Here is a 17,145-nt window from a genome sequence, read left to right as displayed (position 1 = left end):
CACCATTTATTATATAATATAATGCACCAGGTAGTGGAGCACAAGAGCGGCACCGACAAGATCATCCCCGGGCTGTACGCCTGTGGAGAGGCAGCTTGCACCTCGGTGCACGGAGCCAACCGCCTGGGAGCCAACTCGCTGCTGGATCTGGTGGTGTTTGGCCGCGCATGCGCCCTCACCATTGCCGAGGAACACAAGCCTGGAGACAAGCAAGCACCCATCAAGGAAGTAAGTACCATTTAATTGTTCAAAATTATATTGTAGACTTATATTATTTAAAATAAACAACCGCCTTTCTCTGCCTAGATATACCTTATGTGTAATATGAAACAACCAGCCCATCCTCCATTCTTCAAGATTCCAGCGGTTTTAGGAATATTTAACCTTGATTATTTTGTATACATCTTTACTTCAAAGTCAATTCAAATATAACTCATGTTATATAAATTCAGATTCAATCGAAAAAATTAAACATAAATTCCTAAGACACATTAATTTTAAACTCGGTAGTCACATTGAAATTATAAATTATAATTATGTGATGAAAGAATTAAATTAATTAAAACTGATCAAAATTATAAATGGTAGTATAGATAGCCCTAATTTAATTAACTTCATTTAATTTCACCTGCTTACGAGAGCCACTCATTCCAAAATCCTGTTAAAATGTAACAATACCAGGACTGGGCATTTCAAACACTCTCTTGTACCTAGATTACATGAAGTTAGTAATAGATACCAGATGTTTATTTGTTTATTTAATATCAACGGTATAAATATACCATAAACAATGATAACATGTCACAGTTAAAAACGTAGAAATATTTTAAAAAAAGAATTACAAATATATGTGGCATTTGATTATGAAATGACATTAGAGAGTAAGTAAGTAAGTAAACAAGAGATACAAGTACATAAATTTCTATAGTGAAAATAAGGTAGAATTAGTTTAAATTAATATTGATTGAAAAGATTTGATAGCATAGCCCTCTTGTACCTACCTTGCGTGCAGTTAAATAGATCTGCCACATCTGCGTATCTATTACTAACTTCATGCAACCTAGGTACAAGCGAGTGTTTGGAATACTCAGTCCTGATATTGTTGCATTTAAACAAAATTTTAGAACGAGTAGCTCTCGTGGGTATATGAAATTCAATGAGGTTAATTAAATCAGGACTGTCTATACTACCATTTACAATTTTGAACATAAATATTAAATATTAAGTCGGATATAATTCTTCGATCTGAGAGTTTTAATAAATTTAGATTTTTCATCAAGTAATTATAGTTTATATTTTCAATGGGAATACCGATTTTAAAATTAATGTGTCTTAGGAATTTATGTTGAATTTTTTCGATTGAATCTGAATGTAATTTGTAGTGGGGGGACCAGATCGAGGAGTTATATTCGACTTGACTACGAACCAGGGATGTATACAAAAATTTTAATGTTGAAATATTCTTGAAACCTCTGGAATTTCGAAGAATGAAGCCTAGCATTTTCATTCCTTTATTATTAATACAGTAGAACCCCGTTAATTCGAACCCCGATAATTCGAAAAAACGCGTAATTCTAAATTTTCGCCAAAAAAATTTCCGCAGAAAAATTTTTTCATACAAAAATTTTTTTAATTCGAAATTCGTTAATTCGTAATTCGAAATTTATTTTTTTCCGATAATTAGTTCGTGTAATTCGAAAAAATTTGATTTTTGCGAAAATAAATCATAATATTTCGTAAATCTGAATCTAAAAGTCAGCCGTGGCGGTAAAACGCCGAAAAATGTATTTTTACGTGGTTATACATCGTCCTAATTAGTATTATTATTTTGTAAATCTGAATCAATTTACACTGGAATGTCGTACTTTCAAATTTATTTCGAATATCCGAGTTTGGAGGGCCTAGAAAATACGTTTTACGCGGATATATGTCGTAGTTTTACGAGTTTACACCAAATATCTGAATTTAAAGGGTCGGCCGCGACGAAACTCGGCTGCGTAATTTCGATTTACGCGGAATTTATTTCGAATATTTGAATTTCAAATGGCCCGCTGCGACGGAAATCGGACGCGAAATTTCAATTTACGCGGAAATGTATCATATTTTTACTAACTTTACTTCGAATATCCGAGTTAAAAAAATACGGCGCGACGGAATTCGGCCGAAAAATTTCGATTCACGCCGAAATATGACATATTTTTACGAATTTACTTCAAATATCTGAACTTAAAAGGCCGGCCGCGACGAAAAACTGCCGATAAAATTCGATTTATGCGGAAATATATCATATTTTTACGAATTTATTTCGAATATCTGAATTTGAAGAGCCGGCCGCGACGGAATACGGCTGCGAATTCTCGTTTTACGCGGAAATATATCGTATTTTTACGAATTTAAATTCAGATATTTGAAATAAAGGGCCGGCCGCGACGGAATATTACTGCGAAATCTCGATTTACGCGGAAATATATCGTATTTTTACGAATATCTCAATTTAAAGGGTAGGCCGCGACCGAAATCGGCAGCGTAATCTCGATTTACGCGTAAATATATAGCATTTTTACGAATTTATTGCGAATATCTGAATTTAAAGAGCCGGCCGCTACGGTAATCGTCTGCGAAAATAAAGAAATAATTGGTATTAATACGAATTTACAACTAAAATACCACCCGGATTTGAAGAGGCCGCCGAGAAAATCGATTTTCGGCGTTTTTTTTTTTTTTTTTCATAAAATTTCGAATTACGTGGGAATTCGTTAATTCGAAATTTGATTTTTGATGTCCCATGGATTTCGAATTAACGAGGTTCTACTGTATTATTTATATGCGATATAAAGTTTAATTTAGAGTCGAAAGTTATCCCCAGGTCATTAATTTCTTCGACAGAGGTAAGGATTGAGTTATTGAGTTTATATGAATGAATAATTGGTTGATTTATTCTGTAAAATATTATTGAATAACACTTATTTATGTTCAGATGAAGTTTGTTAAGAGAACACCAATTAATTAACCTGTTCAAATTATTTTGTAGACAGATACAATCTTCAGCACTTTTGATTATTTTAAATATTTTTAAATCATCTGCGAAAAGTAATGCATTAATATCTTCATCAAATATATTTACAATATCATTTATAAACAGTAAAAATAATATTGGGCCTAAATGAGACCCCTGTGGTACACCACTGGTAGCTATAAATTGATTGGAAATGAACAAATTGATTTTTACAGGTAAAACTCTATCAGTTAGATAGCTAGCAAACCATTCTAAAAGTTTTCCGTCAATACCGAGCTTACGTAGTTTGATCAGGAGAATTTTATGGCATACTTTGTCAAAGGCCTTGATAAAGTCCGTATATATGGAATCTACTTGAGTTCTGTTAGCTAATGCGTTTGATATGTAGTTTTCATATAACGAGAGATTTGTCAGAGTTGATCTACCCGACAAAAATCCGTGTTGATTCGGAACAATGAGATGGTTAATACATGGTGAAATTTTATCAAGTAATAGTTTTTCAAAAAGTTTAGGAATTACGGATAGCTTACATATTGGTCTATAGTTATTAACATCACTTTTATTACCCTTTTTAAATATAGGAGTTAGATAACAACGTTTCCAAATATCAGGGAAGCACCCTGTGCCAAGGGATTGATTAAACAATAGAAAAATCGGCTCAGCCAGTGAAGTAATGCAATTTATCAGGATATTGGGATGTACATTATCAGGTCCAGCCTTTTTGTTTTTGTCTAGGGATTTTATTTTACTTATAACGTATTTTAAATTGATGTGTATGGCAGGGATATGCATACTCTCGCTAAGCGATGTGGTGGATCTATGTAACTGCGCAGAATGTAGGTACAAGAAGGCTATAATATCATATCTTTTCAATCAATATTAATTTAACCTTTGTCTACTTATACTTGTATATTATATTCTGAACTTACTTGTATCTCCTATTTTTATGCCCTTCTAGAACTTTAAATGACACAGTTAATTGTTATTTCAAAAATATATATATTTCTAGTATTTGATTATGCTTGTATACTGTGAAATGTAATTATTGTTTATGGTATATTTATACCGTGGATATTAAATAAATAAATTCTGTGAAACAAACTGACCTCAAATCAATTACATATTCTGCTCGCTTAACATGGATTTGTATTTTATTTGCATAGAATGCTGGTGAAGAGAGTGTGGCCAACCTAGACAAGACCAGGTATGCAAAGGGAGACATCAGCACGGCAGATCTCCGACTGACCATGCAGAAGACCATGCAGGCACACGCAGCCGTCTTCAGAGACGCACCCACCATGGAGGAAGGTACAGATTCATCTTTTTTGTTAAGTCAAATTTACTAAACTGAAAACTAACAATCAATATTGGCTTTAAAATATGTGAACTCTTTGAGATAAGAGACCTATGGATTATATTATTTGTTATTGTATTTAATATTTTCATGCAGCTTATCATTCCTAAAGTTTGTTTATTATATAGCTCAATGGATTAGCGAAGATAAGGAAGTAACTGCTAATTATTATTATTGCTGATTTGTTTTCATCAATGCTGAAAAAACATTTATTTAATTTAATGAAGAAACTGGTAGTTTGTGTTGAAGTTACAAACTTTTCTAAGACAATACAGTGGAACATCTCATAATGAGCACCTCCCATAACGAGTAATTCGCATAACAAACTAAACAGATGATGAAAAAAATGCTCCCTTAATGAGCACATTTCACATAACGAGTGACGCAGAAAGGGCAAGACCAATCCTCACGTCGCTCACTTTGTGAGCTGGGACTTCCCGCCAGTGCATCAGTCTCTGGTTAGCACTCATTCTGCTAGCACGTTAGTGTCGCATGTGATCAGATATTTTTCCAAACTTGTGTTCAGACATTATTTGTATTTTTTTTGTGCAAAATTTAATAACCCTTGCAAAAATGACCCTGGAGAAAAAACCAAAAAAAGACTAAGACAATAAGAGAATAAAAGTAACTGATCTAGCGAGCACATTCAATCGGTCTACATCAACGATTTGCACTATCCTCAAGAACAAGGATAAAATTAAGAAGATAAATGCAACACCACTCCGTTAGTCCAGCCTGTGGAACAGCAGGTTATTTCTAACTTTAAGAAACTCTCCACTAAAACGCTCTTCGAGCATTGTTTTGAGGTGACTGGAGGGACAAGTCTCACTCTCAGAGAGTTTTGGGAAGATCACTTTCACATCGTTACTTGCCTCAAGATGATTACCCTCACTTCTGCTTGGAAGAAGCTTTGGCCAAAAGAGCGTTGTCGAATGTGATTTTGAGGGGTTTGAAACAGTACCCGTAGAGTCTACAGTCAACGAGATTGTGTCTTTGTCTTTAATAATAAACTAGTTATTTCGATTTTTTATTATTTTTTGCAAATCGAAATCGCATTCCAGGTTGTTACGCTCCTTAACAATTTATAAGTATTTTATTTTAATTGAACAAACGTAAATTTTTTTTAAATACTGAGTAATTTTTTGGCACGGAACGCATTTTAGTATTTTACATTGATTTATATGGGAAAAATTGTTTCGCTTAATGAGTGTTTCACATAAAAAGATTCTGGAACAAATTAAGCTCATTATGAGAGAGGTTCCACTGTATAATTCCTGTATGGTGTCAAAAAATTAAATCATAACACTTTTATTAGCAAAATATTCAGAAACCAATGAGAAGGACATAAGTTTGCTCAATTTGGTTGAAGTTAAATATTCCCTTATCCGCTTATCATTTATAAAATAATACGTTTTCAAACAAATTTAAATTAATCCATGAGATGAATTGATTGATCAGATGGATGAAATTTTGAAGCTCTCTGGGTATGTATTTGAAAATTCAACACTTTGTTAACGGATTGAGAATGGTTCTTGCTTTGTTAAAATAGAGATAAATAATGTAACTAGCATTGGGCCTGATCTCGCTAGTCTGAATTTTTGTGACCCCTCACAAGCAAATTAAGGTAGGGGCTGTAGGAAGGGATTTATTAATTAGGGTCTTGAAGAGGCCCGGATTATATGAAGGAGAAAAAACAGATGCCGGTAACCGATTTACACAAAAATTAATTAAAAAAATCATAAAAAAATTTGAGTCTAAAAAACAGCCCATTCTCGTGAAGCCAACATCAACTATGAACGGACGTTCCGCTCGTATCCATCAAGTTTCACATATATAAACTGGTGCACCGGGGATCAATGCTGCTAGCTCCTTAAAGCAGGCTCCATTAAAATACCTGTAGTACAAATTCAACATACCCACATTTCGTGTGTGCATTAGAGAAGGCAATTGGTCTGTTAACAATGGATTGTCAATCAGAAGGACTGCCCTCCTTTGCACTAAATCATGTAGGTTTATGAAGTATTGTGAAGCTCCAGCCCAAAGATGGCTACTTAAGATTTGTATAGGATTAGATTAGCAGCTGGTCACTATTGAAGAACCTGCTAGCCCTATACAAGACGTCCAGTTTCTTGAAGCCAGATTTACTCGGGCTTCTATAGAAACCCGATAGTTGAGCCGGTCTGACACACTTACTCCAAGCATTTCGATGGAGTCTTTTTTGGGGAAGGTGTGATAATATAATATTCCATCTAATTGCAACAGACATCTGTCATTGATCTCCTTCTTTGCGGAAATCAGGCACGCTTGGGTTTTTGAGGTGTTGAAACTGACCAGGTTGACCTTACCCCAGGCACGGACCTTCTCGAGGTGGTGGTTAACTTTTTATCATTATTCACTTTGAATTATTGGTAATGTAAACATTATTCCAGGATGCAAGAAGATGAAGTCTGTGTACTCCGACATCCACAATGTAAAGGTGTCTGACACATCTCTCATTTGGAACTCTGACCTGATTGAGACCCTGGAGCTGCAGAACCTGCTGCTGTGTGCGCGCCAGATCATCGAAGGAGCCTGTGTGAGGAAGGAGAGCCGTGGGGCGCACGCGCGTGATGACTTCAAGCTGAGGTCCGATGAGTTCGACTACACCAAGCCTCTGGAGGGACAGGTATACAAAATTCTTTTATTTGTGTTTTCACTTATATATCAAATTGTTATGAGAACTGGATTGTAAATTACATCTTACGACATATCGAGTAAAAGTGGAACAACACAATTTCTACTTTGTTTGTCAAGGTTTTAACAAACATTCACCATTTGCATGGTCACGTGTCACTCGATTCCAGGATGGTTTAGAAGAGTCTGATAGCATGAGTTATTATACAGGGTGCGGCGCGGGAACTTCCTTATTTAAAAAATCATAAAACAAAAGTATTGGAAAATATATGTTTTTTTTTTAAATTAAAAAGAATAAAAACGATATCTCCAATACTTTTTGTTTCAGAATTTTTTTGTCGAAAGAAGTGCCCGCGTTGCTCCCTGTAATAAAATATTAGTATTTATTTATTAATTAACGCCCTTTTTTGGGGCTATATTGTTATAACGTTTTAATATGTTATGATAGGAAGGAGGTTTTTTTTTAGTAAATATTCATTCAGATTTGAATGTTTTTAATTTTATAATACGCTAAACTAAAGCGATTCAGCTGATATCAGACGAGTGAAGTTTTTTTGGAAATAATGCCTTAGAAGGCTAAACAGCTGTCAAGCGTAATAATAATAATTATTGAACGAATTGATCGGAACTTGTTTATAAACAGTTTTTTTTTATAAATTGAGTAATAATATTATTGAATATATATATAAAAGAAAAACTTAAAATTGAAATGGAGTTTTACAAATTAAACTTGATAACAACAAATATCAATAAAAAAAAATAGGTGGAATTTTGATAGAAAAATGCTGTCTAAACGGCGAAACTGTGGCGAAACGGTTAGAAAAAGGCTTAAATTAAGTTGGAAGAATTATAGGTACATTTGCTTTCATTGTTTTCTTTTTAACTCAACTGATAAACATTGGGCTGAGATTGGAGTTAGTGATTTTAATAGGAAAAGAGGTTTTAAAAAAAAAAGAAAAACATGATTTATTTATATGTGTAAATAATCTTAATTAAACAATTTTGTACTACCGGCTTCAGAATAGGTGAGTAACGGCAAATTAATTACATACATTGGCGTTTTTATAATATTAACAACGCATTGGCAATATGCATTAACATTTCATATTAATTTTATTTTCGATTGACCTCTCACTTCTGGACCCCTAGAGCCGCCTCTGGGGAAAACCAACAATATAATATTATTTTTTTAATGATAATCTAATGTTTATAAGACAAGGTTTTTTATGCATAGCACAAAGGATATTACATATGAGATACATAGAGGATTCCCGTCGGCGGCATGTATTTTTACCCTGGAGATATTTTCAATTTGTATGGATATTTCAGGCAACTAATAATTTGTTATGAAATTATTATTTTACTCAAATAAATTTTTATATACCTAGGGAACACACCACAATGTCATTATGAAATGAAAATAATACAATGAATGAATGTTTTATAAATGATATACAAGTATTGAGATCTTATTTCCTTAATTCATGATTACAGACCCGAGTACCTTTTGAAAACCACTGGAGAAAGCACACCGTTACAAACGTGGAAGTGCACTCGGGAGACGTGAGCCTGTCGTACCGCCCCGTCATCGATGAGACCCTCGACCAGAACGAGTGCAAGACCGTACCCCCAATCATCCGATCTTACTAAGACACCGCAACTTTATCGACTCTGTGCTATTTCAAACATCACAATTTTTAATGAAAAATTCTATATTAGACCAATATCTTTTGTACCTTGTAGATATCATGGCGTGTTATTTAATTAATAAATGCTTGGTAGTAGTATTTATGGCTGCATTGTCAATCGGTAGCAAACATCACCTTCTATTATTTATTTATTTAATGGAGTATGAGTTTGAATGGATTCCATAGCCACCATAGTCCCAAAATAACTTTATGATTCATTCACTTTTCCTCTTGCAAATGTACATACTATTATTATTTATTTTTCAAGGTATGTACTTGGATGTTTTTGAGGTGCGGTGTTCAATAGGTAATCATAATTTATTCAAATTAAACTATTTAAGGTGCAATCATTATAAGTTTCATTTTAAAAATTGATGTTAGGCTTGAAAACAGAATGATGCTATTCTTTCTCATAAAAAAAAACAATTCCAGAATCATTGTCGACTTTTTGATAGTTTTCATTTTGGTCATATTGATTTCGTTACACAATTATGTATTCTTAAATCAGTATTAAGTTCTGACAACCTGTTATTGTACATTATATTTTAGATATTTAAAAAGCTGCATAATAAAAATATAATGTTGAATACTGATATGTTTTTTTTACTATGTTAGAAAATTTCTAACTTTTTAATATATATTTTTTTTTAAACATCTCTCGATTTGTCTGATATAAGTGAGCTTTGCAAAGTGTGTTTTGAGTTTTTGCTTTCAGTCCCGTGGTTGTAAAGGTTTTTTTTGTTTTAAATAAATGCAATGAAATTAATTAACAAAATTTACACCACCTCTGAAAGAGAATGACCCACCCTCCTGTCAAAAAATTATTATCTCATAAGAATTATTTAGTTTGTTACTTTATTATTATGTTATTTTTTGCTACTGAATTTTGTGTTTATAATTGTCCAATCATCGTCTCCACTGTTCAAATCCTTCTGTTTCTCAATCTTCAAATATATATTATATTTTTATTTGTTGCACTGATTATTATTAAGATTTGTTTTCAAATTCATCAAAAAATTGCATACTGTGATGCAAACAGTATTGTATCAAAATTGTACTTAATTATTTCATAGCAACTAAGCAAGTTAGAAGCTATATTCTAAATTATATTACAATCAAATTTATTGAAATGAAACCAAATGTGTATTGGCATATTCATAATATTGTTATTTTTTGCATCTTCCTATTTTATTAGGGTTAAGATCTAAGATGGTTGATCTCTACCTCAGGTTAACCTTGTATCATAAAATATAAGTTTGAGCAAGGTTTTTATTTTACAAGCAGGATTAAGTTACCAAAGTATGTCCGCAAAATATGTAAATATTTCAAATGCAGCATTAATTAACGCTACATAATAGTCACACATTACATGGTTTTTCCATGCCAGTCACAAAATGGTTGTATCTACATAATAGAATTGCAAATGAAATAAATAAATGTGCATTTGTAAAAATTTGTCTTTTTCATTTGTTTGGTAAATTGAATCCATTGTTTTAACCCTATCTCTTTAATTTTTATAACGGTTTTCGTCTCCGATTCCTAGCAAATTTTATAAGATTGGATATATTTGTATCATTAAAACCTTTCCACTTGTATATAATGTAACTTAGTATAAGACATAAGCTATAATATGAAATTAGAATTGCGTAAGTAATAAAGAGCCCTTATGAGCGTAAAACAGCAAAGGATAGTAAATAGAAGTTAAGAACATAATGTGTAAATAACAAAGCAAAATGACATCCTGTTTAAGTAATACAATATTGGAATGCCAAAAAATATGTATACGCGATGTCCGGGTAAAGTGCACAAACTTTGAGAGGTGATTCTACATAAAAAAGAATACAAATAAAAAGGAAAAATAACTTTATTCGAAATTTCAACATTTTAATGTAGGTTTCGGGTACAAAAGTTTAATTTTTCATATGGAGAAAATAATATTCTTCTGTGGGAAAAAAAAAGGAATTTTGAAAGTTATTTTCCTTTTTTACTTCTGCCCTCCCAAAACCATGTTTCCGTGTACGAAGACATAGCCCTGTCGTTTTCAGACTTTAATGAGATGACGGTCCAGTTTTCGTATCCCACTACCTGAATGATGGTGGGGTCCTTTATGTTCTACCGTCGTGTAGCTGCTAGCAGAGGCATAGCGAACGGCAAATAAAAATGTATGTGAAAGCCCCATCAACCCAATGGTGTTTACCTTACCTCTAAGGCTCCAGGCCTCCGAGCCTGGGTACGTATCTAAACACCCGTAATTTGATAGCCTCATTTCGAGCACAGCCCTGGACGCTCCTATTGTGAACCCATCGCCCGCAAACACAGCACTGGCGCTCCAAATGTGGGAGCCCCTATGTCGCAACCACAGCACTGGCGCTCCAAATATGAGGACCCCTATGTCTTAACCACAGCAATAAGTATTCTATTGATTCAAAATGAAATGGATAGCAGTTCTACAAACCATTAATTTTGCTATTCTAATTTTTTGTTGCAAACACAAGTTATGTTTGCCAACCCTGTCCAGCTGCACCATTTTGCATTGCATGTTTTATTATACCATGTGCCAAGGCACATGAAATAGCAGTGTCATGCCGAGACTCTTTATTATTATTATAAATACATAAATGAGTAGAGGTGGGTACAAAAATAATAATGTTATTACAGGTGCCAGAAAGGGAGAAACAACAAAACAGGTAGAGACAGCTAAAGCTAAAGAAAAAGATACACCGGAATATGCTAAACATGCATTATTATCATCCAATTTCAATCCTATCATAATGTGACAGCCTTAACATTGTGATTTCCTTATATGCAGTGAATTTGATGATCATCATAAATATTTCGCTATTGTTACATTTTATTTATAAGTTTCCACCAATACCAAAGATATAAATCTAATAGAGAGTACAGAGACAATTTACAAAAATACAAAAAGGTTTGAAAGACCGACAATATGAAGATAGACCTAAGGAACTAAGATTACGAGAAAGGAGTGACTTGATTGAGACCTTCATAATTTTATCTGGACATTGTGGTTGCCCTGGCATCAAAGAAATCTTCACCACCAAAAAATATATATGTAAATATCCGTGGACACTAAAAAAAAAAACTTTTGCATCCAATACCAGGGCCAAATTTATGTAAAAACTGTATATTTTCAAAAAATGTATTATGCAAAACACCACAAAATTGATCTTACTTACCTAAAATTAAATACAAAATCAGACTTTGTTTAATTGAATGTGGAAATGGAACATGGTAAAAACACTCTTCCTTTTGATCTAAATAAGTAATTAAAATATATTCAGGTTCGACAGTTGTATTTAACTGTCTATATAAAGTAAATAAATAAATTTGTAAGTAAAAAATACATAATTTTCCAATATTCTACAAAACAGTTAAAATCATGGGACATGACAAAAACGCAATGTATGATTCAAATTAATTTCTTTTACAGCAAGTGCGACTTTTATTTTATATTATTATTACTATACACGGTGTCCGGAAACTCGTAGTACAAGCGGGAAACTGGAGAATCTACACCACATGGGGAACCCAAAAAAACATAAAGTTTTTTGATTTGAGCATTTTCAAAAAAAAAAAAAAAAAAACCAAAAAAAAATATTTTTCGGCTATTTTAGGGTTAAAGTTTTTTCTGGTGTTTAGGGTTGAATAACAGATGTTTTAACCCTGCAGAGCAGAAATATTTTATGATTACACCGGGTTAAATGAAGGGTGATTTCAAAATTATGCTTCAAATCCGAGTTTCTTCATTTGTTTTACTTTCAAATAGTTTTAATTAGTTGGGTACTTTGATTTTCAGTAATAATTTATAAGAATTTGATTAAAAAAAAAAAAATAAAAAAATAAAAAAATCAACTTCAAACTAGATTTACTCGATAACGAAAGCTCAAATAAAAAAAAAATATACTACAAAATCGACTCCAAATGTGATGTAGATTCACCAGTTTCCCGCTTGTACTACGAGTTTCCGGACACCCTGTATATATAATAATAATGGTGTCTGGAAACTCTTCATACAAGCGGAAAACTGGTGAATCTGCATCACATTTGGAGTCGGTTTTGTTGCATCATTTTTTGATTTGAACTTTCGTATTTGCATATATCGAACCTGAAGTTGAAATTTTTTAGTTTAAATAAGAACAGTTGATAGGGGGTTAATGTCTTTAAAAAAAGGTTAAAAAAATAACATGCCAAAAGTGAAAAAAAAAGTTTTTTTCGTTTCTCTATGTGATGTAGATTCATCAATTTTCCGCTTGTACTTGGAGTTTTCGGACACGGTGTATTACCTACGGAATTCACAACTGAAATTGAGAACAGTTTACTAAGATAATGAATAAACACACAATATTATTGGTAAACATGTTAACATCAAAACATATAGCAAACACCTAAATAAACATACTCCCTTGTGTTATATTCCAGATATATATTACATAATAACAAGACGGAATTCACTAACCTTTACACCGCTGTGTGCACATGTATTTTCCAGAGTACGCCTTGAGCATTTTTTTGTTTTTCATTTGTTTTCTTAGAATTTTTTTAACTGTTTAACTGCCGAATTTCTGATGTACTTATATACATACAACTCTGAAAAAAGGTTTCAATAATAAATTATTTAGGACTGGTTGTTTCGGAGAATTTGAACAATTCATCAAATTTCAACATTCATTTTCAAGTTCTGTGAAAGATATTTTCAAGTTCTGTTTTTATTTCAGTTTTGTCAAGCAACTAGCCTATAATAATATAATAACAGAACTTCAATAAAACTTTCACAGAACCCGAAAACTAATGTTGAAATTTGATGAATTGTTCAAATTCTCCGAAACAACCCGTCCTTAATGCATGTTTTTATAAGGATCAGTTTGAAAAGTACGCTAAACATTGTTTTTGTTCAATTATTATATTTCTAATAGAAATTTGCCGAAATATTATAACCAAACCTAATTATTTGGCTACTAGGAATATATTGGGAACATCTTTACAACTTTTTTTCACATTATTATATGAGCAATAATCAGGTGCGTACATTTAATATAGTCATTAAGCCCTGCCCAATTAATCGTTTTGGACATGTGCCTGATAATAATAATACTTAAATATTATTTTGCGACTGATAACTAAGCTAAGCTGATATATAAGCTAACACACGACAGTCATTTGGCCCGGAACCATTTGGAAAAGGTTCAAATTAGGGGGGCACGCACTACCGAGCCGAGCCATGTTTGATCTATGTCCAGTGATGCCATGCCGTTAAAAGAAAATCGGTACGTCATCAAATATTTAGAGGGCTAGTTGTTATATTTCTGGTGAATAGAGAACTTCAGAAAAAAAACTCCCCAGAATATTTTAGGAATGGCATTAAGAGGCATCATTTTAGAGTGATCAACTCGAACTTGTGAACTAAAATCGTATATGGATAAATGGATACATAAAATTGTTTGTTTTTTTTTCACAAATTCAACAAAGGTTTATTTAAAATAGGTTTTAAAAATAATATAGCCAAAAAGGTTAGTTTTTTTTTACAAATATTCAAAACAGATTTATTTTTAATTGAGTACCTATGAAATAGTTTTTTTTACAACAAAGGTTTATTTAAAATTAAGAAATAATATAGGTTTCATATATTTTTCTATAACATCCAGAACAAAATGACTTCCGCTTAAAGAGACCATGTCACACAGGAATTTTTCTTCCGTGAGCCGTACTGTACAACTCGATGCCTGAAATCATACTGAGCGGATTTTGGCTCGGGAATCACACACACGACAGAGCCGACAAGCCATTGGCTCGGGAATCACACACACGACAGAGCCGACAAGCCATTGGCTCGGGAATCTGCCATGTATGGCTTTTTAGCTAGGCAAAGTGTATTTTGGACTCGCCGTATATCAAGCGGAAGCTGCCGGAGCCACGCCAAGCCACCTGAGTTTCCCCACACACAATGAGTTTTGGCTATTTGGCTTGCTGGCTCTGCCGTATGTGTCCAGCTTTAGAATGAGTATTGGATTTTTACATTCATAATGATAAATTTATTTTTTCACTATGTATTTATTTTCTAAATTGTACCTAATAATTGAATAACTGATATTAAATTTAGAGATTAGAAGATGAATCTAACATTTTTGTGTCCACGAATCTACGTACGAGTACAATATGTACTGGCTGAAACAAAACCGGAAAGGATTCCATGAAATCTAAACAGCTCTGTTTATTTTATCGAAAACATGCGAAAATTCTGCTAAAGAAAATAATATACCGTGATACTACTATCTTATATAGCAACAACATTAAAAAATGGTATTCATTTCGATCTGCGCTGCTTTGTATTTCAAAGTGACCTCCTGCAAAGTGGCTGATAACCCCACAGCACAAATAAATTAGGTCTCATCACCAACTTGATAATGTTTTAAGAACTTTCGTTTGTGGGGATATTTTAATACAATATAACAAACGTGATAAATATATAGTCTACTTGTCTGCTCATTCTATAAGTAAACACTGTTATTAATAAATTTAAACAATATATTTTCGTACATATTTGAGTAGATTGTGACAATAACAATACGTCTATTGTTATTATTACAATCTACTCAAATATGTATGTAAATTATTATTATGTATCTACTTGTTGTCTTGTCTGTCCTAATAAAGCCATTTTTGTACCAGTAATGGGTAAAGGTAAATCATCGCAAATTTTAATGTTATATTCTGCAGGGCGGAGCTTGCAGCTTTCACCACAATCAATGTTCATACATGGAAGTGTAGTGATCTTCCGTGCCGATCACCCAGATTCCTTATTAAAAAGATGCATGCGGGTACTCTGTACTATTTGGTTTTATTCAGGTAGCTATAAGTATGGATACAATGGACAGTATAAGAGTTTGTTATTGAAAAGAGGACGAGTTACAACAGACACGCCTTTTTATACGTCTTGGTCATGCTGTCTCACTCAGATATGCCTGTCTCTTTCATACCGACAGACATACGTTCACCACCGGAGTGGCAGCCGGTTGAGCAGTGTGGACAGAGAGTTCTTGGTTGCGTTCTTGGAGCGTGCGCATTGGGCGTCCAGGTTCTAATCAGTTTTTGTTTGAACAGCAATTGAAGTATACATGCGTGGTGTAGTTGTAAGAAATAATATCCGAAATTTAATCCAAGTCTGAAATATAGTCACTCATGCCCTATTCAAGAACAGAATAATCAAGGCGAAAGTGTGGAAACAATTAGCAAACTCTCAAAGTTTTTCATTGTTTTACTTATAATTTCACTGACTTTCCTTACACAGTATATGTATCATATTTTTTAAATTACTTTCCTTCTAAATATATTTCTATAACATCCTATGAAGCCATGATGGCAGATTCAATAGCGGCTGTTTCCCTCGAAAAGTGACTCTTCACCAGGCCAGGCAGCGAACATTCAATGATCGCACGCTCCACTCGCCGCACGCCTTACACTAACTTTATTAACCACTTTACTAATGGAAGTTTTTAATAAGTGTGTATACATTTGGAAAAAATTCTAACTTTAATAATAATAGCTAATACATTTCCTGTTCAAATATAAAAATAAAACTCTTTTACAACACAACTACACCACCAGAACAGTAACCAACGGTCACTATAAAGTACCTTCACTACATTCCACGTCAGCTCAAAGACTTAACAGCTAAAATCTTTAGCCTTATCCCTGAAAACCTAAAACCGTGAGTCAACCCCATTCCTTTAAAAAACAAATTACGAAATGGATCCTTACACACGGAATACATTTCAACTACAATACCCATTCATTCTACACTCTATCAATTTAATCACCTTTCAGACAAAACATAATACATATATCCTTATTCCCTAACTTAGCGGTATAGTATGTACATAATTAATTAGTGTGATCTATTTACTAATAATTTCTCAAACTTCATCTTCTTATAATTCTCTAACTTCTCCATTCTCTTCTTGCAACGCAAACTAGCTATACATCATTTTTCTTATTTTTCTTTTTCATATTATAGTAATGTATACATTCTATGTCCGCAAACTGTAAAATTCACCCGCAATGACACAGGGTCATCCCTAGCATGGAGGGTGAAATATCACAAAAACCATATGTACTCTCTAAATCAAGGCTGCCCAACCTTTTTAACAGTTGGGCCAAATTGACGATTTTGAATCACTGGCGGGCCACTGAATACCTGACGGTTCCTATTTCCATAGGGGGGGGGGGGTTGTTAGAGAATTTCTATAAAACATAATTCCCCACAAAAAAAATTCAAAATGAGTGCTCCCCACAAAATATTTGAAATCCATGGGGGGGGGGGGGGGTTGTTACGGAACTTCGCAAAGACACTTGAGAAAAAATTCCGCGCACCCAAAAACATATATGTGATTCCCCAC

At 33.3% G+C, this 17,145-nt stretch overlaps 1 protein-coding gene across 1 annotated transcript in view; it reads left to right on the top strand.

Annotated features, from left to right (window-relative positions):
- The window catches only part of SdhA (succinate dehydrogenase, subunit A (flavoprotein)), a 42,535-nt gene extending 32,353 nt beyond the window's left edge, over positions 1-10,182 (top strand). Inside the window, exons 9-12 of the mRNA XM_089641870.1 lie at positions 31-228; positions 4,180-4,324; positions 6,800-7,035; positions 8,538-10,182. Of these exons, the coding sequence (XP_089497996.1) occupies positions 31-228; positions 4,180-4,324; positions 6,800-7,035; positions 8,538-8,693 (735 nt within the window). The 3' untranslated portion in view covers positions 8,694-10,182. The remainder of the gene's footprint in view (positions 1-30; positions 229-4,179; positions 4,325-6,799; positions 7,036-8,537) is intronic.
- Positions 10,183-17,145: the final 6,963 nt, after the last annotated feature.

The sequence above is a fragment of the Hesperophylax consimilis genome, chromosome 1 (genome assembly GCF_061612785.1).
Source record: "Hesperophylax consimilis isolate HC1 chromosome 1, BYU_Hcon_1.0, whole genome shotgun sequence".
In the NCBI taxonomy this organism is placed as follows: Eukaryota; Metazoa; Arthropoda; class Insecta; order Trichoptera; family Limnephilidae; genus Hesperophylax; species Hesperophylax consimilis.
This window is presented reverse-complemented; position numbering and strand designations above follow the sequence as displayed.